Source organism: Bos indicus x Bos taurus, chromosome 16 (genome assembly GCF_003369695.1).
Source record: "Bos indicus x Bos taurus breed Angus x Brahman F1 hybrid chromosome 16, Bos_hybrid_MaternalHap_v2.0, whole genome shotgun sequence".
NCBI classification, from domain to species: Eukaryota; Metazoa; Chordata; class Mammalia; order Artiodactyla; family Bovidae; genus Bos; species Bos indicus x Bos taurus.
Genome location: NC_040091.1, coordinates 20598171 through 20623532, shown reverse-complemented (window position 1 = coordinate 20623532; position 25362 = coordinate 20598171). Strand labels below are relative to the sequence as shown.

The 25362-nt window shown below is 40.0% G+C and overlaps 1 protein-coding gene across 4 annotated transcripts in view; it reads right to left on the bottom strand.

Annotated features, from left to right (window-relative positions):
• Positions 1-25362, bottom strand: part of SPATA17 (spermatogenesis associated 17) — a 244010-nt gene that overhangs the window by 92724 nt on the left and 125924 nt on the right. For all 4 annotated transcript variants that reach the window (XM_027564452.1, XM_027564451.1, XM_027564450.1 and 1 more), the window contains one exon: positions 2966-3169. In XM_027564452.1, the coding sequence (XP_027420253.1) occupies positions 2966-3169 (204 nt within the window). The remainder of the gene's footprint in view (positions 1-2965; positions 3170-25362) is intronic.

Genomic DNA, 25362 nt, shown 5'->3' with positions numbered 1-25362 from the left:
AAAATTAACTTATTATCGTCTCACACATCTAAGAAATTCACCTCATAAGTACAGACAGACTGTCAGAGTGTAAATATTATTATTTGGACTGTAGCATATATCATCTCATGTGTCCCTAGTCACGCATGTACATTTTTATTATAGGTAAGTACAGGAAATTGTTGGCTTAAAGCTCAATATTCAGAAAACGAAGATCATGGCATCCAGTCCCATCACTTCATGGGAAATAGATGGGGAAACAGTGGAAACAGTGTCAGACTTTATTTTTCTGGGCTCCAAAATCACTGCAGATGGTGACTGCAGCCATGAAATTAAAAGACGCTTACTCCTTGGAAGGAAAGTTATGACCAACCTAGATAGCATATTCAAAAGCAGAGACATTACTTTGCCAACAAAGGTTCGTCTAGTCAAGGCTATGGTTTTTCCTGTGGTCGTGTATGGATGTGAGAGTTGGACTGTGAAGAAGGCTGAGCGCCGAAGAATTGATGCTTTTGAACTGTGGTGTTGGAGAAGACTCTTGAGAGTCCCTTGGACTGCAAGGAGATCCAACCAGTCCATTCTGAAGGAGATGAACCCTGGGATTTCTTTGGAAGGAATGATGCTGAGGTACTTTGGCCACCTCCTGCGAAGAGTTGACTCATTGGAAAAGACTCTGATGCTGGGAAAGATTGAAGGCAGGAGGAGAAGGGGACGACAGAGGATGAGATGGCTGGATGGCATCACTGACTCGATGGACGTGAGTCTGAGTGAACTCCGGGAGTTGGTGATGGACAGGGAGGCCTGGCGTGCTGCGATTCATGGGGTCGCAAAGAGTCGGACACGACTGAGCAACTGAACTGAACTGACTGACAGGAAATTGGTTTCCCATCCTGTGAAAACAGGACAGGAAAGAAGGGTGGGGGGAAAGCAAGAAAGGAAGGGAGTAAGAAGAAGTCAAAGATGATAAGAGAGAAGGTGAGAAGAGAAGATGAGTGAAGAGAGAAAGTGAAAGGAAAATAAGAGAAAGAAGGAAAAGAATGCATGATGGGGTGGGGCGGAGAATCAGGGATAAGAAGGAAGGAGATGGAGAAAGAAGGAAAGGGAAAGGAAATTACTAGCAGGGGTAATTATTTTGTTGTATGTTAGATAAATGTATTCTATGATTATGTGCACATGTGTGATTATGTGCACATATGATTATGTGCACACCTATATATGTATATGTGTATGTACATACACATATATATAATAAAATCTTCCATACAGATGTGTATTCCATATATATATGACTGTATATCTTTATGTAAATGTATACATATATATCTTCATACATATACCACTGTGGTACAGTAAGAAATATTTGGTCTTTGTCCCTGGCTCCTGGCATAGAGCTCCTAGAATCTTTGCAATTTCCCAATGACAGGAGTATCTTTTGTTGCTCGTGGCAAGATTACACCCAAGTTTATGCTAATAAGATGACTTAGGCTAGAGCCCCTAAGTCTCTCAGCCTCCGGATGAGACCGGTCACCAGAAAGACCAAGTGATCAGAAGACTGGCACTTCCAGCCCCACCTGTGATCTCCAGGGAAGGGAGCACTATAGAGACTGAATGAGGAGAGACAGAGACAGGAAAACAACAACCATGTGAGTGACCTTGGTAGAGGATCTCCCCACCCTCCTCTCCTTCCACCCATTGCCGAGCTTTGATACAAAATTATACCCCCGCTGACACTTTGACTGCAACTTCATGAGAGGTCTTCCTCAGTCAGAGGCACTCACCTAAGCTGGACCTGCAACGCTGACCCACAGACACTGAGCAAAGAAATGTGTGTTGGTTGATGCCATCAGACTTTGGAGTAACTTGTTATACAGCAATAGATACACAGGGGCAAATCTGTATGTGAAGCTAGTCCGTAGCAGTTCTGGAAGCCTGGCTGCGTGAACCAAAGTCAGTCCATTTCCAGGTGGATGCTTCCTGGAGGCAGTTTGTCTAGTCCAGTTTAAATAGGGGTGGGGGCGGGAAACAGCAACAGAAGTGTTGTTCTTTGGGATTTTCAGGACAGTGACAATCATCAAAACTCCCCCCACTCCACCCTTTAGCCCTAGAAAGTCATGGATTGATCCTGCTATATCTTAATCCATAGTGAAGATTTTTTTTTTTGTCTTTGCTTGAATTTTGCATTTTTGGTCCCCCCTCCTAATTCTCCAAGTTATACTTTTTCAGTGACTCCCATCCAAATTAGGTTGATAATTGTATATGATTACACAAACCATCAGGCTTCCCCAGTGGCTCAGCAGTAAAGAATCCACCTGGAATGCAGAAGAGGCAGGAGACATGGATTCGATTCCTGGGTCAGGAACATCCCCTGGAGGAGGGTATGGCAACCCAGTCCAGTGTTCTTGCCTGAAGAAACCCATGGACAGAGGAGTTTGGCAGGTTCCAGTCCATACGGTTGCATAGAGCCGGCCACGACTGAAGCAACTTGGTACGCACACTTGTACAAGACCCACCAGATGAGAGGCTGATAATATATAGGATTTTTCTAGCAACAACAGGTTATAACAAATGCCATTACCACAATATTGTTACATAAAAAAGATACATACCAGCCCCAAATTCTGTGTGTTATTTTCATAGTCAGAACAATAAAATTCAGTACCAAGGAAACATTTGAATATTTCTTTGGTATATATTTAAAATGCACTTCATTTTTATTATTGAAAATTAGATTTGGGGGAATTATCTGGCAGTCCGGTGGCTAGGACTCAGTGCTATCACTGCCGAGGGCCCAGGTTCAATCCCTGATCAGGGAATAAGATCCCACAAGCTGCACGTCATAGCCAAAAAAAAATTAGATTCAGTAAAAAGTAATTTTTCTTTCTATTCACAAAGACAAAACAAAACACAGTAACTAAAAAAAAAAAAAAACAAACAAACAGAAAGAATACGATCACTGGGACAATTCTGATTTAAGATTAATGCGTACCTGACAGCGTTTCCTGTCAATAGGGGGCAGAATTCCGGACCGAGGAAAGGACCGGGCGCTGGTGCAAGCGAGCCAGTCGCTAAGGCAGATGGAGCGCTTCCGCTTCACTTCCGGGCGTCGGTGTGTTAGAGGCTTAGCCTTCTGCAGCCTCAGCTCCCATGGGTCAGGATCTTTTCTGAACGGTGAATTATATATTCCTGGAATCTAAAGCAGAACCACATCATTTTGGTTTTATCTTTCATTTTCACATAAAATAAAGGGAAGATAAAGTTGTCCCAGACAAATTTGACTATTTTAAACTATATAAGAGGTGGACTTCAGATTCATATAAGTGAAAGAAAGAAGTGTTAGTCACTCAGTAGCTCAGTTGCTCAGTGTGGGACTCGTTGCGACCCCCACCACGCTTCTCTGTCCATGGGATTGATTCTCCAGGCAAGAATACTAGAGTGGATTGCCAGTCCATTTCCAGGGGATCTTCCTGACCTAGGGATCAAACCCAGGTCTCTTGCGTTGCAGGCAGATTCTTTACCCTCTGAACCACAGGGAAGTCCAATTTGTCTGAGATTACAAAAGACCCTTTGTCTCCAGGCCAACAGTTTTGGAACCATTCATGGTTGAAAACTAAATACACTAAGAACAACTGAGCTATAGTTTCTGCCACACATGACATATTTGAGATAATTGTACCTGAGAAAAAAATAACAGAAGGACCTTAAGGCATTCATGTTGTTTTTTAACCATTAGCTATGTATATGTATATTTAACCATCTCTAGAAGTCATACATTCACACACAAACTCAAATATATAATGTTTGAACCAGTTTCAGGTACAAAGTATGAACTTAATAAATATTTGATTATTTGAATGATTATTCATTACACTGGAGAAGGCGATGGCACCCCACTCCAGTACTCTTGCCTGGCAAATCCCATGGACAGAGGAGCCTGGTAGGCTGCAGTCCATGGGGTCGCGAAGAGTTGGACACGACTGAGCAGCTTCACTTTCACTTTTCACTTTCATGCATTGGAGAAGGAAATGGCAACCCACTCCAGTGTTCTTGCCTGGAGAATCCCAGGGACGGGGGAGCCTGGTGGCCTGCCGTCTCTGGGGTCGCACAGAGTTGGACACGACTGACGCAACTTAGCAGCAGCTGCAGCATTCATTATACAACCTAACTAATGCTAGTCATTTTAAGTTCCTTAAAATAATAATCTAAATGGTATATATATAAAAATACATGTGTATGTACATATGTGTGTATATATATATGTGTGTGTGTGTGTTTATATAATCATTCAAAATAACATCCTATATTTTTTCATTATTGGAATATAATTGTTTTACAATATTGTGTTAGTTTCTGCTGTACAACAAAGTGGATCAGCTATATGTATACATCCTTTATTTAATGAGTTGTATCCACATGGTTCTATAATGTAACATTACCCTTGTTGTTTTATGACTGGCCTTGTCACACTCTGCATCAAAATAGTCAAGACTTATTTAATACAGTTCCTGTTATGCAATAGTGGTTCCATAGATGTACATGGAATAAAGGTTAAATTCAAGTTTATATTCCATTTTCTGAAAATTCAATGATGTTTGAATACACAAACCATATAGAACTACAGTGTTTTTACTCCTTTCATACATGCAAATGCATATTCATGAAGAAAACCTATATTTTAAAGGACAGAATGACTTGTTTGGTTGTTCTGTAGACATTCAATGCAAAGAATGTATCCATTTAGCCTGTTTTTCCTAAAAATGTGCTTTTCTCTTATGCCACTATCAGATTCATAAATATTTCTAGTTGTTATATTTACCTCTTCAGAATAAGCAAGTCTAAAGTATTAGGATGAACTACAGTATTGCCTTTGAAGAGCTATCCTGGGGAACAGAATATTTTTATATTTCATAAGATAAAATATATTTTATTTTATATTTCCAGTCTAACTCCTCAGTAAGTATTAACCTGTGTGTGTGTGTGTGTGTGTGTGTGTTCAGTTGTGTCCACATGGACTAAAGCCATGCCAGGCAAACCCACGGACTATGGAGTGAGTAGCCTTTCCCTTCTCCAGGGGATCTTCCCAACCCAGGGATCGAACCCAAGTCTCCCACATTGCAGGCGGATTCTTTACCAGCTGAGCCGCAAGGGAAGCCCAAGAATACTGGAGTGGGTAGCCTATCCCTTTTCCAGGGGATCTTCCCAACCCAGGAAGTGAACTGGGGTCTCCTGCATTTGCAGGCGGATTCTTTACCAACTGAGCTATCAGGGAAGACCTATTTCATAAGATAAAATATATTTTACTTTATATTTCCAGGCAAACTCCTCAGTAAGTATTAACCTCTGTGTGTGTGTGTTCAGTTGTGTCCACATGGACTATAGCCATTCCAGGCGAACCCATGGACTATAGCCCACCAGGCTCCTCTGTCCATGGAGTTTTCCAGGCAAGAATACTGGAATGGGTTGCCATTTTCTACTCCAGGGGATCTTCCTGATTCAGGGATCAAACCTGAATCTCCTGAATAAACAGGATGCTTTACCACTAGTGACACCTGGAAAGCCCATATTTAAGTTCAAGTTCAGTCGTTCAGTAGTGTCCAACCCTGTGCGACCCCATGAATCACAGCATGCCAGGCCTCCCTGTCCATCACCAACTCCTGGAGTTCACTCAAACTCACATCCATCGAGTTGGTGATGCCATCCAGCCATCTCATTCTCTGTCGTCCCCTTCTCCTCTTGCCCCCAATCCCTCACAGCATCAGAGTCTTTTCCAATGAGTCAACTCTTCGCAGGAGGTGGCCAAAGTATTGGAGTTTCAGCTTCAGCATCATTCCTTCCAAAGAACACCCAGGGCTGATCTCCTTTAGAATGGACTGGTTGGATCTCCTTGCAGTCCAAGGGACTCTCAAGAGTCTTCTCCAACACCACAGTTCAAAAGCATCAATTCTTTGGTGCTCAGCTTCTTCACAGTCCAACTCTCACATCCATACATGACTACTGGAAAAACCATAGCCTTGACTAGACGGACTTTTGTTGGCCAAGTAAGGTCTCTGCTTTTGAATATGCTATCTAGGTTGGTCATAACTTTCCTTCCAAGGAGTGTCTTTTAATTTCATGGCTGCAATCATCTGCAGTGATTTTGGAGCCCCCAAACATAAAGTCTGAAGCCCATATTAACCTCTATCTAATTTTGAACTGTGGTGTTGGAGAAGACTCTTGAGAGTCCCTTGGACTGCAAGGAGATCCAACCAGTCCATCCTAAAGGAAATCAGTCTGGAATATGCATTGGAAGGACTGATGCTGAAGCTGAAGCTCCAGTACTTTGGCCACCTGATACAAAGAACTGACTCATTGGAAAAGACTCTGATGCTGGGAAAGATTGAAAGCAGGAGGAGAAGGGGACGACAGAGGATGAGATGGTTATATGGCATCACTGACTTGATGGACATGAGTTTGAGCAAGCTCCGGGAGTTGGTAATGGACAGAAAAGCCTGGCGTGTTGCAGTCCATGGGGTCGCAAAGAGTCAGATATGACTGAGCTGACTAACTAATACCACAGGAAGGGAATTATCAAGCCATAATAATTTCCCACAGATTGATTTGTCAAGGTATCAGCCAATGTATTCAGAAAAGGACAGAGAGAGAGCCAAGGAGTGGTACATGAACTTGGGCAAACTCTGTGAGATGGTGAAGGACAGGGAAGCCTAGCATGCTGCAGTCCATTGGGTTGCAAAGAGCTGGACTTGACTTGGTGACAAACAACAACAAGAGTATCAACTCAGACGAGATTTCAATCCCATCTCTAGTGCTTCCTTAATTGCTTGGGGATAAGTCTATCATAGTGCCTATCACATTGTTTCATAATTATCTTTGTGTGTGTCGGTCTTCCCTAAGCAAGCAGCTGGAGAACAGGGACTCTGTTTTAGGTATTTCTGCATCTCCAGATGCTGGGAGGGATTGGGGGCAGGAGGAGAAGGGGACGACAGAGGATGAGATGGCTGGATGGCATCACCGACTCGATGCACATGAGTTTGGGTGAATTCCGGGAGTTGGTGATGGACAGGGAGGCCTGGCATGCTGCAATTCATAGGGTCGCAGAGTTGGACACGACTGAATGACTGAACTGAACTGAACTGAGGGCCTACCAAAGTGCTTGACACTCAAAAAATGAATGCTAAATGCTTATAGAGAAAAACAATGCACTGTTCAGAAAGGCCCATGAAGTCTATTTTACTTTTACTTTCCCAAGCCACATAAATATCTTAGTAAAATTTGACTTTATTTCAAAATCTTACTGACTTCTTTTAAAGTTTTAGATTATATCCTTTTCACTTTCCTTTTGAATACATTGTGATCTAGAACCAAATTATTCTGGACCTATTGAGTCACCTCCAACTCAATTTTTCCTATGCTAAGGAAAAAGTTAATGTAAGTATATTTACCTATTTTAAAAATGTTTTGAATTGACTCTTCTTTGAGAATTTTTCCCTATATAATTCATACAAGAAAGAAAGTATTGAAAACATTATAGGCATTGTATAAGCCATTTTTAATGTCATGTTAACATATTCTTACTATAATACTAAATACAGAACAAGGTGGACACATAAGCAGATATTTTTAATGATGCTAATGTAAGAAAATCTATACACACATTCAAAGTAGCTTTCAGTGGATAGTAACTTTTAAGTGGATGGTAATTTTCATATGATTTTTTTGGGTGATTTTCTAAGATGAGACTATAAATCAATTGTAATGAGAAATAACAATAAATATTATACTATTATATTTGATATAATAGTATAAAAAGACTAAATAGACTAAAAAGACTAGTCTGACATAAAGCAGAATTAAATCTTCATAGTTTATGAAAGACATACAAGAGAATAGAATACTGTTTTGTGATGATCTAGTTAACTGAAGTCCATTAGTTTATCATTTCCATAATCTTACAGATTAACATGGCAAAATAGATACAATGTAACTAGATTATAATTTATCATTTAAAAATATCTATCTACCTGAATAACAGCAACCCACTGTTAGCTTTACCCCATTAGAAATCTTTGATCTCCTTCACATTTGCATGCACATGTATACATAGGCTAGATGGGAAATGCAAATAGATCAGTAGACATGATAGCTTTCTTAAATTATATTTTGCAACCTATATGGAGACCTCCTCATGTGTATTCTCTTTGCAATTTCAATCATATATAGATGAAAAATATATTTTAATTGAATGGAAAATGTATCATTTAAAATCTTCAAGGTGTCAGTATTTTAGAAATTAATTTAATACATTTGCCTAACTTTTGTCAATGAAAATGGTCCAACCCCCGCAATCCCTATAGCAAGCAGATACCCTATTTATATTAATACAGTATTCATTTAATTATTATTTCCTTAAGTAAATAAAACAGCCTCAACTACTGTCTCCATGGCTATATTTCATTAATTTGCAAGCCACTTTGTGACTAAGGGTTTGTTGTGGATTTCTTAAAAAAATATTACTATGAGTCACAGTAATAAGTAAAAAGTTAATCCTCAGGGACTATGACATATTTTTCCGTTTTCACATTTTTCACAACTTAGAAGGGCTACTGCCAAGCTTGCTTTGGGGACTTCATTTTCAGCAATAATTTTCTAGAGTGACCAACACTATGGGGAAATCTGTGCTAACTGTTTAAAAAAAAAAAAGAAGCCTACAACTGAGTTATTTGCAGTACTGTCATGCTAACATTCAACTCAATAAGACCCAAGAAATCTCAGGAGAGGACGCTGCTAATAGCTTCTTACTGACCTCCCTGGATCAGGCCTGGCTGCTGACTGGTGGCCCAGTGGTGAATACGGCAAATGAGGTGTGAAAGCACTGATTTTTTTTTTTTTTAAGGCTATGATTCTGACTCGTCAAAAGGAAAGGAAAAAAAGGCAATGAGTTATATAATAGATATATTTTTTTCTTGAATTTCCCCTTTCAGACCCTCCATCATGGGAACTTAAGCATGACCTGGAATATTAATTATGTCAGGTTGAACAACGAGCAAATGTACCATTTGTTACCCAGTCACCCTTAGAATTACATTAATATTTTGAACCATTCCATATTTTTAACAATCTATCAGTTGGCTCTCCTCTGTTTCTATCCTTATACCAAAGTATTCTAAGAGAAAGTACTTTAAAAATGCAATTGATTTGAAAGCAAATGGATATAGTTGTTATATTTGGCACATCTACGGCTGTATTTCGTGAAAAATGTTTTTATGGTCATTTTCCACTCATACGCTGACCTTTATTTTGTAATTGCCTGGAGGAAGCCATAGTCTAATTTTTTTCTCTTCTCCTTGTTATTGAGGTTTACTTGTAAAACAAGTTTCTGAAAAATAAAAAGAATTTTAAACCAGACCACACACACCTATAATTTCCATAGACAGATACTAGTGCTTCAATTTCAGATTTTATCAGATGAGAAACAGTGATTTCTCATGATTTCAAAAGTGAGTGAAATCACTCAGTCGTGTCTGACTCTTTGCAACCCCATGAACTATAGCCTGCCAGCCTCCTCCATCCATGGAATTTTCCAGGCAAGAATACTGGAGTGGGTTGCCATTTCCTTCAAAGTAACTGCTTATTCCAGGAATGAAGTACTCTACAGGGTAGGTGGGAGTATTTAACTTTTACTTCTGCAAACGACAATTACATAGCAAACAGGAGCCACTGATTGCCATTAAAAGAAACAAAATTTAAAAGTATTTTTTCATATATACAATACTATATATAAAATAGGCAAATAATAAGGAGCTATCTTATAGCACAGTATACTCAATTTCTTTTTAAAAAAATTTTTTATTGAAGTATAGTTGATATACAATGCTGTGTTAGTCTCAAATATACAGTAAAGTGGTTCAGTTATACATACATATGTACATTCATACATATGTATATTCTTTTTCAGATTCTTTTCCCTTATTGGTTATTGTAAAATACTGAATGCAGTTCTCCTCAATATCTTGTAATAACCTATAATGGAGAAGTATCTGAAAAAGAGTATATATATATATATATATATATATGCACAACTGAATCACTTTGCTGTACACTTGATACTAACAAAACATTATAAATTTTATTATACTTCAATTTAAAAAAGATCTTAAAAGAGTATTTTCTTGCCCCATTAGTTAGATTCTGTGAATACCATGAGAGATGAGCTGTTCTAAATGGAAGACTGTCTAAAATACGTGTGGGTTCGAGGTTTCTGTAAAATGTGATTTTAAAAAATAACACTAGGCAAGCACAGAAGAGTAGCAAAGGTCTCTAATAACTGGACAAGTGGAAGTGGGCCAGGGAACGGTGAATGAAATACCTGCCAGGGTGGGGACCACCGAATCAGCACTGACCAATGCACTTCATCATAATTATCGGGACATACTAGTGCCAGGGGATTTATAAAACTCCCACTCAGCAAACAATCGCTCTACCATTAAGAGATAGTCAAGAGTGTTAACACTGTCACGGGCCAACACTTAGTAAGATATTCTACTTTCAATTACTCTTGCTGAGAACGAAAAGGAAATATGGTCATTTCTCAGACAGACAATAGTCATGTTAACCCTCAATACAGCACTGCAGAAGGAATAACAATTTCATGGAGACATTAGGGATTCACAGAGAATATATTTGGAATAGTTCTTACCTATCCAAAGCAATATTTTTTAAAAAAAACTTTTACTGACTACAAATGCTTTTTCTCGTCTTTCACTCTATGAAGACATAAAATGTTTAAATGTCTTCAGTCAAAAGAAAGAGGGGTCATGCCATGTTAAATGCCAATCCCAGGTATAGCTGGCTTTATTAGTTAACAAATGGTTTTTATGAATCATTAGGATATCCTAGTCATTATTATCATATGTTAAAATATTCTCATGAAATGTTGATTTAAATGAAGAAATTTTAATAAGAAAACATTCTCTATATATTAATTCAGTTCAATAAATATTGAGCGTCTACTAACTTTAGAAACACTTTGCTGGATCTCAGGTGGGTACAGAGATGAATAAAAAGTGATCACTCCCGTGGAGCTGTTCTTGGGCGGAGGAGGTGGGAGGGATTAGGAAAACAATTTTGTTACTGATAACAACATAACCAGCCTGTGGTAAGTATCCTCTAGTAACCTGTATAAGAAGTATACACCAAAGGTTATGGTAAAGGTATGTATCCTTTAGAAAACCCTGTGGAAAGAGGATCTGAATTTGTTCTAAAGATGAGTAGAATTTTCACAATAATAAAAGGGAAAAAAGTAGTCCAGGCTGAAGGAATGGTAAAAATAAAGACATATGGAAAAAACATCGGGCACATGTTCAATGAACATTACTTTGGCCGCATGAAGCCATAGTCAGAAATGAGCCCGTGAAGATAAATCAGGACCAAATTCTAGAAGGCTGCAAGAATGCACTTAATTCTACATAGAATAGGAATCTCTTTGATTTTTGCAATCTCCTTTAGAAAGCAACCTCAGGGGGAAGTATGAAGCAGGACCTACTGGCACACAAAGCCTACAGAAACAGACCCAGCAGGAACAGAAGCAAAAACACAGTTTAAAGAGACAGAGCAAGCATCAGAAGCAGACTCTAACACGGCAAGGATACTGGAATTGTCAGACCAGGAATTTCAAACAATTGTGATTAATAAGTGAAGGCACTGAACACACAAAGTAGGCAGCATGCAGGAACAGATGGGCAATGCTGGCAGAGACAGGGAAATTCTAAGTAGGAATCAAAAAGAAATGCCAGTGATCAAAAACATTGTAACAGAGTTGAAGAAGGCCTTGATGGATTTATTTGTAGACCAGGCAAGGCTGAGGAAAGATTTCTGACCTGGAGCATATTTCAAAAAGCAAACTTCCAAAAAGCAAAAGAAGAATAAAGGAAGGAAAGAAAGGAACAGAAGAATTATTTGAAGAAACAATGGCTGAGGATTTCCCCCATATTAATGTCAGACACCAAATCACATATCCAAGAAGCTCAGAGAACACCAAGCAGGATAAATGCCAAACAAAGCAAACAAACATCCCTCAAAACCCTACACCTAGGTGGGTGCATCATATTCACATTTCAATAAAATCAAAGATAAAAAACCTTATATAAGGCAGAGCAGATAAACATCTCACTTAACAGAGGAGCAAAGATAAGAATTACATCCAATTTTTCCTCAGAAACCACACTAGCAAGATGAGAGTGGAGTAGAATATGCAACACAGAGTGAACCCTCATTATGGAGTCTGGGTGATAATGATGTGACACCACCCGTATGGCAGAAAGTGAAGAAGAACGAAAGAGCCTCTTGATGAAAGTGAAAGAGGAGAGTGAAAAAGTTGGCTTAAAGCTCAACATTCAAAAAACTAAGATCCGGTCCCATAACTTCATGGCAAATAGATGGGGAAACGAAGCAGTGAGAGACTTTATTTTCTTGGGCTCCCAAATCACTGCAGGTGGTGACTGCAGCCATGATATTAAAAGATGCTTGCTCCTTGGAATAAAAGCTATGATCAACCTAGACAGCATATTAAAAAGCAGAGACATTACTTTATCAACAAAGGTCCATCTAGTCAAAGCTACAGTTTTTCCAGTAGTCATGTATGGATGTGAGAGTTGGACTATAAAGAAAGCTGAGTGCTGAAGAATTGATGCTTTTCAAGTGTGTTGTTGGAGAAGACTCTTGAGAGTCCCTTAGACTGCAAGGATATCCAACCAGTCCATCCTAAAGGAAATCAATCCTGAATATGCATTGGAAGAAATGATGCTGAAGCTGAAACTCCAATACTTTGGCCACCTGATGTGAAGAATTGACTCACTGGAAAAGACCCTGATGCTGGGAAAGATTGAGGGCAGGAGGAGAAGGGGATGATAGAGGATGAGATGGTTGGAAGGCATCACAGACTCAATGGACATGAGCCTGAGTAGGCTCCAGGGATTGGTGATGGTCAGGGAGGCCTGGAATGCTGCAGTCCATGGGGTTGCAAAGAGTCGGACAGGACTGAGATTGAACTGAACTGATGTGGGAGGGGGTAGAGAGTACAGTCATCCCTTGGTGTCCTTAGAGGATTGGTTCCAAGATCTGCCTCCCCAATCCTGCAGATATCAAAGTGCAAGAATGCTCTGATCCGTTATATAAAATGGTGGAGTATTTGCATATAAGCTGCACACATACACACTCATATGTCAAATCATCTCTACAGTACTTACAATGCCTAACACAATGTAAATGCTATGTAAACAGTTGCCTGTGCACAAAATTCAAGTTTTGCTTTTTATGAACTTTCAGGAATTTTTAGTACTTGAATCCATGGTTGGTTGAATCTACAGATGCAGAATCTGAGGATATGGAGGACTGATTTTATAAGGCAACTTCTGGCTCAAATTTGCTATGAACCTAACATTGCTTTAAAAAAAAAAAAAGCCTATTTTTAAAAAGTTGAATACATGCTTCACATATAATACAACAATCCCATTCCTGGGAATCCACACAAGGGATATGAAAATATATGTCCACACAAAGACTTGCATGCAAATATTTATAGTAGCATTATTCATAGATGCCAAAAACTGGACGTAATCCAAATGTTTATCAAGAGGTTAATAAATTAACAGAATGTAGTTATCCATTCAATAATAAAAAGAAATGAAATACCAATATATGCTGTCACATGGAAGAATCTCAAAAACGTTATGAAAAATAAAGGAAGTTAGATGCAATACCACATATTGTATATTGTGTTTATATAAAACACCCATAAAAGGCAAAAGTAGGTAAAGAAATGTGTAGAGCCATGAGGAACATGAAAATCCTTCTGCTCGATTTTGCTGCAAACCTAAAACTGCCCTAAAACAAAGCCTATTAGAAAAGAAAAAAAGGTAAGTGGCATCATCAGCTCTCAGTATCTTAAGCCAAAAACCTGAGAATCATCCTCAATGATGAGTGATCTTCCCTCATTGCTTATAGCTACTCCACCAACAAATTCTAATTCTTCTTTCAAAATATATATCCAATCTGTAAACTTCTATTAATATCCGTGGCCACCACCCTTATCTAACTTCAAACTTATACTTTGTCTCCCTCCATCTGCTCTGGTTTGAACCCCTCTTATCCTCTACAGGGAAACCAGAGTAAAATTACAAATTTAAAAATTGTTTTTGTCTCTAAAATGCTATACATGGCTTTTCAATGCACCTAAGAAAACCTAACAAATTCTTAACAAAGTCCTTTTTTCGGTTCCAACCTCATTTCAGCCACTCTTCCCATCCCTCACACATGCCATCCACCCTGGCTTGCTTTTATTTGCTCAAAGCATGCCAGGCTCTTCCATGACTCAAATTCATCAAAAATGTTTTTCTTTTCATCTGCTTACTTGCCTGGCCAAACTATACTCATCCTTAAAAATTCACATTAAATATTACTCCTTGTAATATTGGAAAGACTTGTGGTTTCACACACATTGTTCTACTATATCCTTTCTCTCAAAGTTCCCTGTTCATTTTCTTCATGGCACTTATCACTTTTAATTTTACACATATTTGACTATTTGTTCTTGAATGTCTGTCTCCCCAACTATTAGAATTTAAGCTCCATAAAGAACAACATCCATTTTCTTGGCATTTCTATACTTAAGTTTGTAGTTCTCAACTCTGGCTAAATGTCAAATTCATTTGGGGAGTTTGAAAAATACTAATGTCCAAGCCCCACCCTAGACCAATTCAATTGGAATCTTTGAAGCACATGTCCAGATATTCGTTTAGTTTTGTTTTCAAAGAAGAGTTGAGAACCCTGACTCATTACCTTTCTCAATACCTGGCTCAGAGCAGACCATCAAGCCACGTGTACCCCAATGTTCATCGCAGCACTGTTTATAATAGCCAGGACATGGAAGCAACCTAGATGCCCATCAGCAGATGAATGGATAAGAAAGCTGTGGTACATATACACAATGGAGTATTACTCAGCCATTAAACAGAATACATTTGAATCAGTTCTAATGAGGTGGATGAAACTGGAGCCTATTATACAGAGTGAAGTAAGCCAGAAAGAAAAACACCAATACAGTATACTAACACATATATATGGAATTTAGAAAGATGGTAACAATAACCCTGTGTACGAGACAGCAAAAGAGACACTGATGTATAGAACAGTCTTATGGACTCTGTTCCAGAGGGAGAGGGTGGGAAGATTTGGGAGAATGGCATTGAAACATGTATAATATCATGTACGAAACGAGTTGTCAGTCCAGGTTCGATGCACGATACTGGATGCTTGGGGCTAGTGCACTGGGACGACCCAGAGGGATGGTATGGGGAGGGAGGAGGGTTCAGGATGGGGAACACATGTATACCTGTGGCGGATTCATTTTGATATTTGGCAAAACTAATCCAATTTGTAAAGCTTAAAAAAAAAAAAAAAAAAGCCATGTTAATCTGCATAACTGACATAAGACCAGAAGTCTGTGAAGGAGGTGAAGCCTGCTTAATTACCCAGAGGGAAGAAAAGAGACTCGTGGGAACAGAAGAGTGACATGGACAGAGGGCATTTTATAGAAACAGAGGCAAAAAACATGGATAACAGGTTAATCAAGAAGAATATAAGGGAGTGTAGAGTTGCGGGAAAATCTTGCCTTTAGGACCCGGGCAGAGAATTAGCAAGAAGAGCAGTAATGTGGGAATATTCACCTCTGTTTGGCAGATATTAGGACTGAGCTTCCCACAAAGCATTCAGGTTCAAAGGTCTAATGTGTTGTCATCAGACTAGGTCTGGAACTTAAGAGAGCAGTCACAGCCAGCAACCAGAGTGTTTCTTGAATGAAAAATGGCTGGAGGTATGAAAATGGATGGAGTCACTAAGGGAGAGCAGAGAGACTGAGGGAATTTTTTTTCCAAGGAAGAAGTCTTAGTGTGTATTTATAACAAGTAAAAGGGAGAAGAGAAGCTCATGAAGTGAAGGGCACTGGAAAGAGAGAACGGCGGGGGCTGGAGGGGTTGGGCATGACGTGAGGGAGAAGATGGCTTCGCGGAGGAGGTCACCAGGGTCAGATGCCAGGGAGGGTGGAACGGCATAAGGACAGACACCGCACACCTGGAGTGGTAACTGGAAGGTGACAGCTGACCTGCAGAAGCAGATTCTGTTCTTGTGGCAGAAACATCGTGACTCATTGAATGTGAGGAGGAAAAAAGAAGAGGAGGCTGGTTTGAGGTTTCCAAAATACAGCATTATCATGATGACTCAGAAGATCTTGGGACTGAAAGAATATCTTCCCCCTCCCCAGTCAGGATTTTCCTTTAACCGTATTGCATTATCAAAAGATTTTCTGAGAAAGATTTCCTGTAAAAGATTTCCTGGGAAATCTTGCCCATTATACGATTCCTTTCTCTCTTTATCTCTAAATATTACTGGTCCCTGCAAAAACTGATGAAAGTGCCTTGTTTTCTTCCCTAGGCATCTCTCTAGCCCTGTTCCTTCCCCCAGTCTGTAGCAAGCCGCACCCACCATCACCCCCACCACCCTATGACCCCCAGTTTGGCTTCCTTAACGTTTTCTTCTGTCTGCTACCTTGGCAGGTTCTCCAGATTTGGCTTTGATTCCTCTCTTTCAATTTGAGTCACAGCCTCAAATATAAAATACTGAAATTACTGTTAACATGGACAGAAGGCCATCCTTGAAAGAGACCGTCGTGGAGGGCGTGGGGCGGGCGGGGAGGATGCCCAGTGTCGAGCAGGATCTTGAAAGAAAAGATGGGATTTGTTTGGTGTGTAAAGTGGGGAGAAGTCATTCCCAGCAAACAACAACACAAACACAACATACAAAGGAAGAGAATCTTAAATAACTTTGATATTAAAAAACTACAAATAGTCCCATATAATAACAGAATAAACAAGATCCACAGGAATTACTGAAAAAAAGTGAGAAGAAATGATCAAAGAGTGGGAGGAAAACCTGACCATATTGTCACCAAGGCCAGAGGAGGCCACCAGATCACTGGAGTGACGGGCAGCATGCAGACCTCTGAGAGGCCCTGTGGATTTACAGCTTAGAGATTCCTGCGTGACTAGATCAAGAATTATTCTCAGTAGAGCAGTTAAAGTGGACACCCCATTCACAGTGATCTGAAAACTCCCTACTGTGACTCCTCTGATACACGATTACCAGACTCCTCTGATACACAATTGCCACACATTCTGAACTGGCTTATTACACACACGAATGGAACCTGAATCCCCTAAGGAAAATAGAGGAAACATAGCAAATGATGTTTTTATGATCACCGTCCCTCTACAAACTTTTAGTTACACATCTTTTTTACTCTCTTTGGAAACTCCATGTTTTCTCTTGCTTGGTTCTTCAACAGAGGATTTAGTTTGAAGATGATTTCATAGTTGTGGGTTAAAAGGTGACTTCCAAGAAATTAGTAACTAAAAGAAGAATGCTTGGCATTATAGAAACAGGCAAGTAAATGAAAATTTTCTTTTGTTAAAGAAAATGTACCAATGGAATGCAGCATGTGTCAAGCATCATTTCCAGTGTTCTATGGGACTCTGCAAAAAAACTGATATTCCATGAGTCATTGAAGAAGGATTATTTCTTAAGGAAACAAGAGAAATTCATTTTACATTTTATCAAAGTCTTATCAAAATTTTTAATTTTATCCATGCTTCTTGGCCATAGAACGCTATGTTGCCTTAATCTGGTTGGCTACAATCTTGCGTCCAGATCCTAAAGACCACCTCGTTTTCAGCCCACTGTGTTCTCACACAGTTTTGCTCTGAAGACCTGTGGCTTCTTGGATGGAAATTATTAACTAGTACCTACCAGATACAAGTTATACCTGCCACTTTGTGACAACTGAGCTGGGTGATAATGATTTTTGTACTTTTCTGTATGTTTCCAAGAAATAAAAATTTTATTTTAGCTTTTTTTAAGTTATCTTTTTGCTTTCCTATTTTTGCTCTGGTCTCCTCAATGGTAGGGAGCCTAGAAAATTCCATCCCATATGCTTCATGACCCTATGATCTTTTATTACTACTTAAACTATAAGTCCCTCTGGTGGTAATATAATTTGATAACATAATTTTTTCAAAAGAAGTTGGTCAATTAATATTTTGATCAAGAAACTGATCTGTTCTAAAAAAAAAAACATAACAGTCTAGTCTCTGTTTTGGGTGATGTACTACTGGGTTGTTTAGAAGTTTGTGTGCATTTTGGGGTTCTTTTTTTCCAAATTCCAAATTTTCCAAAATTTTTCCAAAATTTGATGAAATAGTACTACCCTTGTACTTTTTAATCCATAATTCACTGCTGAAATAAAAAATAGGCACAGCAACTTAAATTTCTCCACAATAGGATATGGTCGGATCAAGCAATTATTTGTCTATTTGTTTTTTGGTGAAACTGAGTTTGCCCAAGGAGTTTTCTGCTAAATTAATCACAGCTCTCCTTTACATTTCTGGTATATCCATCCTCAGCTACCCTGTTACTCTTCCCAACACTCCTCATTCCCTTGCCTAGAATCTTTTCAACATTGCCCTGTGGAACCCATCTCCTGTGTATGCTAACCCACTCGGCTATGGCCTCAAACTTCTCAATAAATACATTTTCTACCTTTTTAAAAAATTATAACTGAAGCTGCCTTCTCGTCTAGAGCACCACTTCCCTTGCAGCCTTCCTGAGCAAAACATTCAGATCCAGTACTTCCCTGGATCGCAGTGACCAGGGATAGATTTGCATTATCTCAGTGCCCCAATGTCACTTTCAAATCATGCAGCATCTAGCTTCTAGCGGTCTGAATATCTCTTCTTTTGCCCTTCCTTATGGTTATTATATACAGACTCGCTAGGCATTCCTCCATATTCATGATAGCCTTTGGCATGTCATTCAGGCTTTCCTTCTACTTTGCGTTCTGGCAAAATTTTAAGTGATTTTCATGTATAGACAGCAACCAACAGTTATCTTCACTGTTGAAGTGAGTTCTTCGACTCCTTCACCTTCACCGACCTTCATCCTGATACAACGTTAGCCATGCCCTACGTATCCTCATCATTCAAGTCTGCTCTGTGTTAATAATTCAATAAGCGTAGACACAAACATCTCATCCTCTTAACTTCCTAGTCTACTAGATCCCACATTCTTAGTTAACCATAAGATTTATTCCCCAAAGATCTCAAGAGGAGTGATCTCTCAAGTTTTTCCTAATCTATTACCTCTTTTTCCCCTCACTTTTTTCTCCTAGTAATCTGAATCACATGGTTGGTTATTTTAATGACTCAGGTTCCTAACATCCACCATCCTGGCCATGCCCCAAACCATAATCCATTCAACTATGCAGTAGAACTTACTGGTTAATTAATTAAATCTGAATTCCCAACTCTATCTTTTACTTCTTCTGTGATCCTAGCCTGTATTACTTAAATTCACTGTAACATGGGTACTGTTCTAAGTCACTTCAGTCATGTCTGACTCTGTGGGACCTCATGGACTGTAGCCCACCAGGCTCCTCTGTCCATGAGATTCTCCAGACAAGAATACTGTAGTGGGTTGCCATTTCCTCCTCCAAGGGATCTTCCCAACCCAGGGATTGAACCCAGGTCTCTTACACTGCAGGCAGATTCTTTACTGTCTGAGCCACCAGGGAAGCCTCTGAAATAACAGAACTATCCCATCAGGCCATGTGTGTGCTTGTGTGTTTAGTCGCTCAGTCGTGTCCTACTCTTGCGACCCCATAGACTGTAGCCTGCCAGGCTTCTCTGTCCATAGGATTCTCCAGGCAAGAATACTGAAACGGGCTGCCATTTCCCTCTCCAGGGGATCTTCCTGACCCAGGAATCGAACCCAGGTCTCCTGCACTGCAGGCAGACTCTTTACTGATTGAGCTATGAGGGAAGCCCCATTAGGTCATATGTAAGTATAAATATGTTACCATAGCTAAAGCACTTTGAAAAGTGCCCAGGACATAGAATTTACTCAATAAATGCTAACTTTTTAAAAGAGGCAGAACCATGTACTCATTGCAAATGTGAACCCTGGTCTAGACCATCACACACTAACATTGACCTTAGGTCCTTAATGTCTCTGTGCTTCATCCATGAATTGGGGATAACTGTCTACCTTATCGGAGAAGGCAATGGCACCCCACTCCAGTACTCTTGCCTCGAAAATCCCATGGATAGAGGAGCCTGGTAGGCTGCAGTCCATGAGGTCGCTAAGAGTCGGACACGACTGAGTGACTTCACTTTGACTTTTCACTTTCATGCATTGGAGAAGGGGTGGCAATGAGAATTAAGAGAGGTAATTCATGTTAAACAATTAGAATACTTAGCTCATAGCAGGTCTTCAATGACTGTTAAGTGCTGTTACTGTTATTCTCCATCCTTATAAGCTCAGGCTGCTGATAATTGCTGGAATAAATCATATAACCAGGCAGACTGGAGACACTACCTATTCATCGACTTCAAATCTAGCTGGTCCCTCAGAGCCCCTGTCTGTCTCTGATTCTTCTCAGCATGATTTTATAAGATCAATTGGGATTTTGAAGTCCTCAAAATACAAATTTACTTCAACTTTCAATCATCCCTACAAAAGTATCCATATATGATCCTACACTTGTTTCATTCCTTCTGACTTACAGGGTTAAATTCTCCTTCCATCTGTTACAGCCTTCAACTTTATGCTTGTCAACACATCCTCTCCCACTTTTATTGGGTCCACGCTTACTTAGTTATTTCATCTCTCCTGTAAACTTTCAATCCAGCTCTCACTGCTAATAAAACTAATACTATTGATTTCCATCTATTCTTTTCTCAACTTGTTCTGAACTCAAGCAGGGATAAGTGGGTTTAAATACTGGGCTGTTTATCACCTTTCTTTCCCTTCTTTGCCAATTATATGTCCTGACCATTTCATAATGACTCTTGGCAAACATGGTGTCTCACTTCTGTGACCCCATGGACTGTAGCCTGCCAAGTGCCTCTGGAATTCTCCAGGTCATAATACTGGAGTGGGTAGCCATTCCCTTCTCCAGGGCATCTTCCCAACCCAGGGATTGAACCCAGGTCTCCCACATTGCAGGTGGATTATTTACCATATGAGTCACCAGGAAAGCCCAAGAATACTGGAGTGGGTAGCCTATCCCTTTTCCAGTGGATCATCCGAACCCAGTAATAGAACCAAGGTCTCCTGCATTGTAGGAGGATTCTTTACCAGCTTAGCTAAGCGGGAAGACCCCTACTGAACATGTCAATAACTATAGCTTCAGTGTTATCATTTGGGACATTGTTATGTCCCAGTTCTTTCACTGACATTAGCATTCATCATGAATGAAACATTCATTCATTCATCACGAATGAAACATAATGAAAGGAGGAGGAGCCAAGATGGTGGAGGAGTAGGATGGGGAGAACACTTTCTTCCCCACAAATTCATCAAAAGAACATTTAAACGCTGAGTAAATTCCACAAAACAACTTCTGAAGGCCGGCAGAGGACATCAGGCACCCAGAAAAGCAACCCAAGTCTTCGAAAGGAGGTAGGAAAAAATAAAAAAGATAAAAAAAGAGACAAAAGAGGGACGGACAGAGTTCCATCCCAGGAAGGGAGTCTTAAAAAGAGAGAAGTTTCCAAACACCAGGAAACCTTCTCACTGCTGAATCTGTGCCAAGCTTTGGAAGCACAAAGGGCAACATAACAGGGAGGAAAAATAAATAAACAATTAAAACCCGCAGATTGCGAGACCTACAGTAACTCCCCCAGCGGAGAAGCAGCGCAGATGCCTGCACATGCCATTAGCAAGCGGGGGCTGGGCAGGGAGGCACAGCACGGGCTGCATCGCTTAGAGTAAGGACCTGGACTGAATACCCTGAGCGCTATCTGAGCGAAATAATTTGGGCTAGCAAACCAGACTGTGGGATATCTACCACGCGAAAAGCCAGCCCTAACCTAAGACACCGCCAGGCCCGTGCATGGAACAAAGGACTGAACAGAGATAGCCGGCTGCAGACCATCCCCCTCCGGTGACAGGCAGCCAGAACCGGAAGGGGACAATCGCAGCCCCAGAGAAACATTATCTATAAAACTGTAAGCAGGCTTCTTTGCTAACTAAAACTTCTTGGGAGTCTGGACGGTAAACATCTGCCTGAGAAGGTGCGCCGGTTGTACACCTAGATAACTGAGCAGCAGGGAGGCGATAAGTCGCAGCAATCGCGCTCGCCAAACACCTCATCACCTGAGCTGCTCGGACCTGGGAAGGGCACGAACGCAGGCCCAACCAAGTCTGCGCCTCCGAGGACTACCCGAGTGCCAGAACCTGAGCGGCTTGGACGTGGGAGGTACATGCAGCCCAGAGCCGGCCACAGATGGTTCCCGGAGGAGCAACCTAGAGCCTGAGCAGTGTGGGCAGGGAGGCTACACCGCCGTGAGTGGGGGCAGACCCAGTGTGGCTGAGGCACTGCGAGCACACGCCAGTGTTATTTGTTTGCAGCATCCCTCCCTCCCTCCCCACAGCGCGACTGAACAAGTGAGCCTAAAAAAACAAAAAAAAAAAGAGTGTCCTCCACTGTCCCCTTTGTGTCAGGGCGGAAACCAGACACTGAAGAGACCAGCAAACAGAAGAAGCTATAACAGAGGGAATCACCTTGGAAGCTACAGGCAATAGATTAAAACCCTGTGGTTACTACCGACTACATAGGAAGGGGCCTATAGATCTTGAGAAATATAAGTCAGACCAAGGAACTAGCCAAAAATGAACTGAACCCACAATACTCACAACAAAACCAGAGAAAGTCCTAGATATATTTTTTATGACCATTCTTTCTTTTTTTTAATTAAAAAAAAAATTCTAAGTCCTCTATTATTCCTTTAATTTTCACTTTTATAACCTATTACTTTGCAAAAATAAAAAAGACCTTTTTTTTTACAGCAAACTTCATATATATATTTTTTATAATTTTTTGACCTTGTTTTTTTTTTCTTTTTTTCTTCTTTTCTTTAACATTGTATTTTTGAAATTCCAAACTCTACTCTAGATTTTTAATTTTAGCTTTTTGGTATTTGTTATCCATTTTGTACCTGTATTTTCTTTATAATTTTTGCGACTTTGTTTGTTTTTGTTTTTTTCTCTCTTTCTTTTTCTTCTTCTTTTTTTTAACATTGTATTTTTGAAATTCCAAACTCTACTCTAGATTCTTAACTTTTGCTTTTTGGTATTAGTTATCAATTTTGTACCTATATTTTCTTTATAATTTTCACGACCTTGTTTGTTTTTGTTTGTTCGTTTTTTCTCTCTTTCTTTTCCTTCTTCTTTTCCTTAACATTGTATTTCTGAAATTCCAAACTCTACTCTAGATTTTTAATTTTTGCTTTTATGTATTTGTTACCAATTTTGTACCTTTAAGAACCCAATCTTCAGTACCCATTTTTCACTATGGAGCGAGATTACTGGCTTGACTGCTCTCTCTCCCTTTGGACTCTCCTTTTTCTCCATCAGGTCGCCTGTGTCTCCTCCCTAACCCCTCTCTACTCTACCCAACTCTGTGAATTTCTGTGAGTTCCAGACGGTGGAAAACACTTAGGGAACTCATTACTGGCTGGATCTGTCTCCCTCCTTTTCATTCCCCCCTTTTATCCTCCTGGCCACCTCTGTCTCCTTCCTCCTTCTTCTCTTCTCTGTATAACTCCGTGAACATCTCTGAGCGGTCCAGTTGTGGAGTGCACATGAAGAAGTGATTACTGGCCAGCCCACTCTCTCCTCTATTGATTCCACCTCATCTCATTCGGGTCACCTCTAACTCCCTCCTCACTCTTCTCTTCTCCATGTAATGCTGTGAACCTCTCTGGGTGACCCTCACGGTAGAGAAACTTTTCATCTTGAACGTAGATGTTTTATCAATGGTGCTGTATAGAAGGAGAAGTTTTGAAACTACTGTAAAAATAAGACCGATAACTGGAAGCAGGAGGCTTAAGTCCAAACCCTGTCTCCAGGGAACTCCTGACTCCAAGGAACATTAATTGACAGGAGCTCATCAAACGCCTCCATACCTACATTGAAACCAAGCACCACACAAGGGCCAACAAGTTCCAGGGCAAGACATACCAAGCAAATGCTCGAGCAACAAAGGAACACAGTCCTGAGCTTCAAGATACAGGCTGCCCAAAGTCACCCCAAAACCATAGACATCTCATAACTCATTACTGGACACTTCATTGCACTCCAGAGAGAAGAAATACAGCTCCACCCACCAGAACACCGACACAAGCTTCCCTAACCAGGAAACCTTGACAAGCCACCTGTACAAACCCACACACAGCAAGGAAATGCCACAATAAAGAGAACTCCACAAACTGCCAGAATACAGAAAGGACACCCCAAACTCAGCAATATAAACAAGATGAAAAGACAGAGGAATACCCAGCAGGTAAAGGAACAGGATAAATGCCCACCAAACCAAACAAAAGAGGAAGAGATAGGGAATCTACCTGATAAAGAATTCCAAATAATGATAGTGAAATTGATCCAAAATCTTGAAATCAAAATGGAATCACAGATAAATAGCCTGGAGAAAAGGATTGAGAAGATGCAAGAAAGGTTTAACAAGGACCTGGAAGAAATAAAAAAGAGTCAATATATAATGAATAATGCAATTAATAAAATCAAAAACACTCTGGAGGCAACAAATAGTAGAATAACAGAGGCAGAAGATAGGATTAGTGAATTAGAAGATAGAATGGTAGAAATAAATGAATCAGAGAGAATAAAAGAAAAATGAATTAAAAGAAATAAGGACAATCTCAGAGACCTCCAGGACAATATTAAACGCTACAACATTCGAATCATAGGGGTCCCAGAAGAAGAAGACAAAAAGAAAGACCATGAGAAAATACTTGAGGAGATAATAGTTGAAAACTTCCCTAAAATGGGGAAGGAAATAATCACCCAAGTCCAAGAAACCCAGAGAGTCCCAAACAGGATAAACCCAAGGTGAAACACCCCAAGACACATATTAATCAAATTAACAAAGATCAAACACAAACAACAAATATTAAAAGCAGCAAGGGAAAAACAACAAATAACACACAAGGGAATTCCCATAAGGATAACAGCTGATCTTTCAATAGAAACTCTTCAAGCCAGGAGGGAATGGCAAGACATACTTAAAATGATGAAAGAAAATAACCTACAGCCCAGATTATTGTACCCAGCAAGGATCTCATTCAAATATGAAGGAGAAATCAAAAGCTTTTCAGACAAGCAAAAGCTGAGAGAATTCTGCACCACCAAACCAGCTCTCCAACAAATACTAAAGGATATTCTCTAGACAGGAAACACAAAAACGGAGTATAAATTCAAACCCAAAAC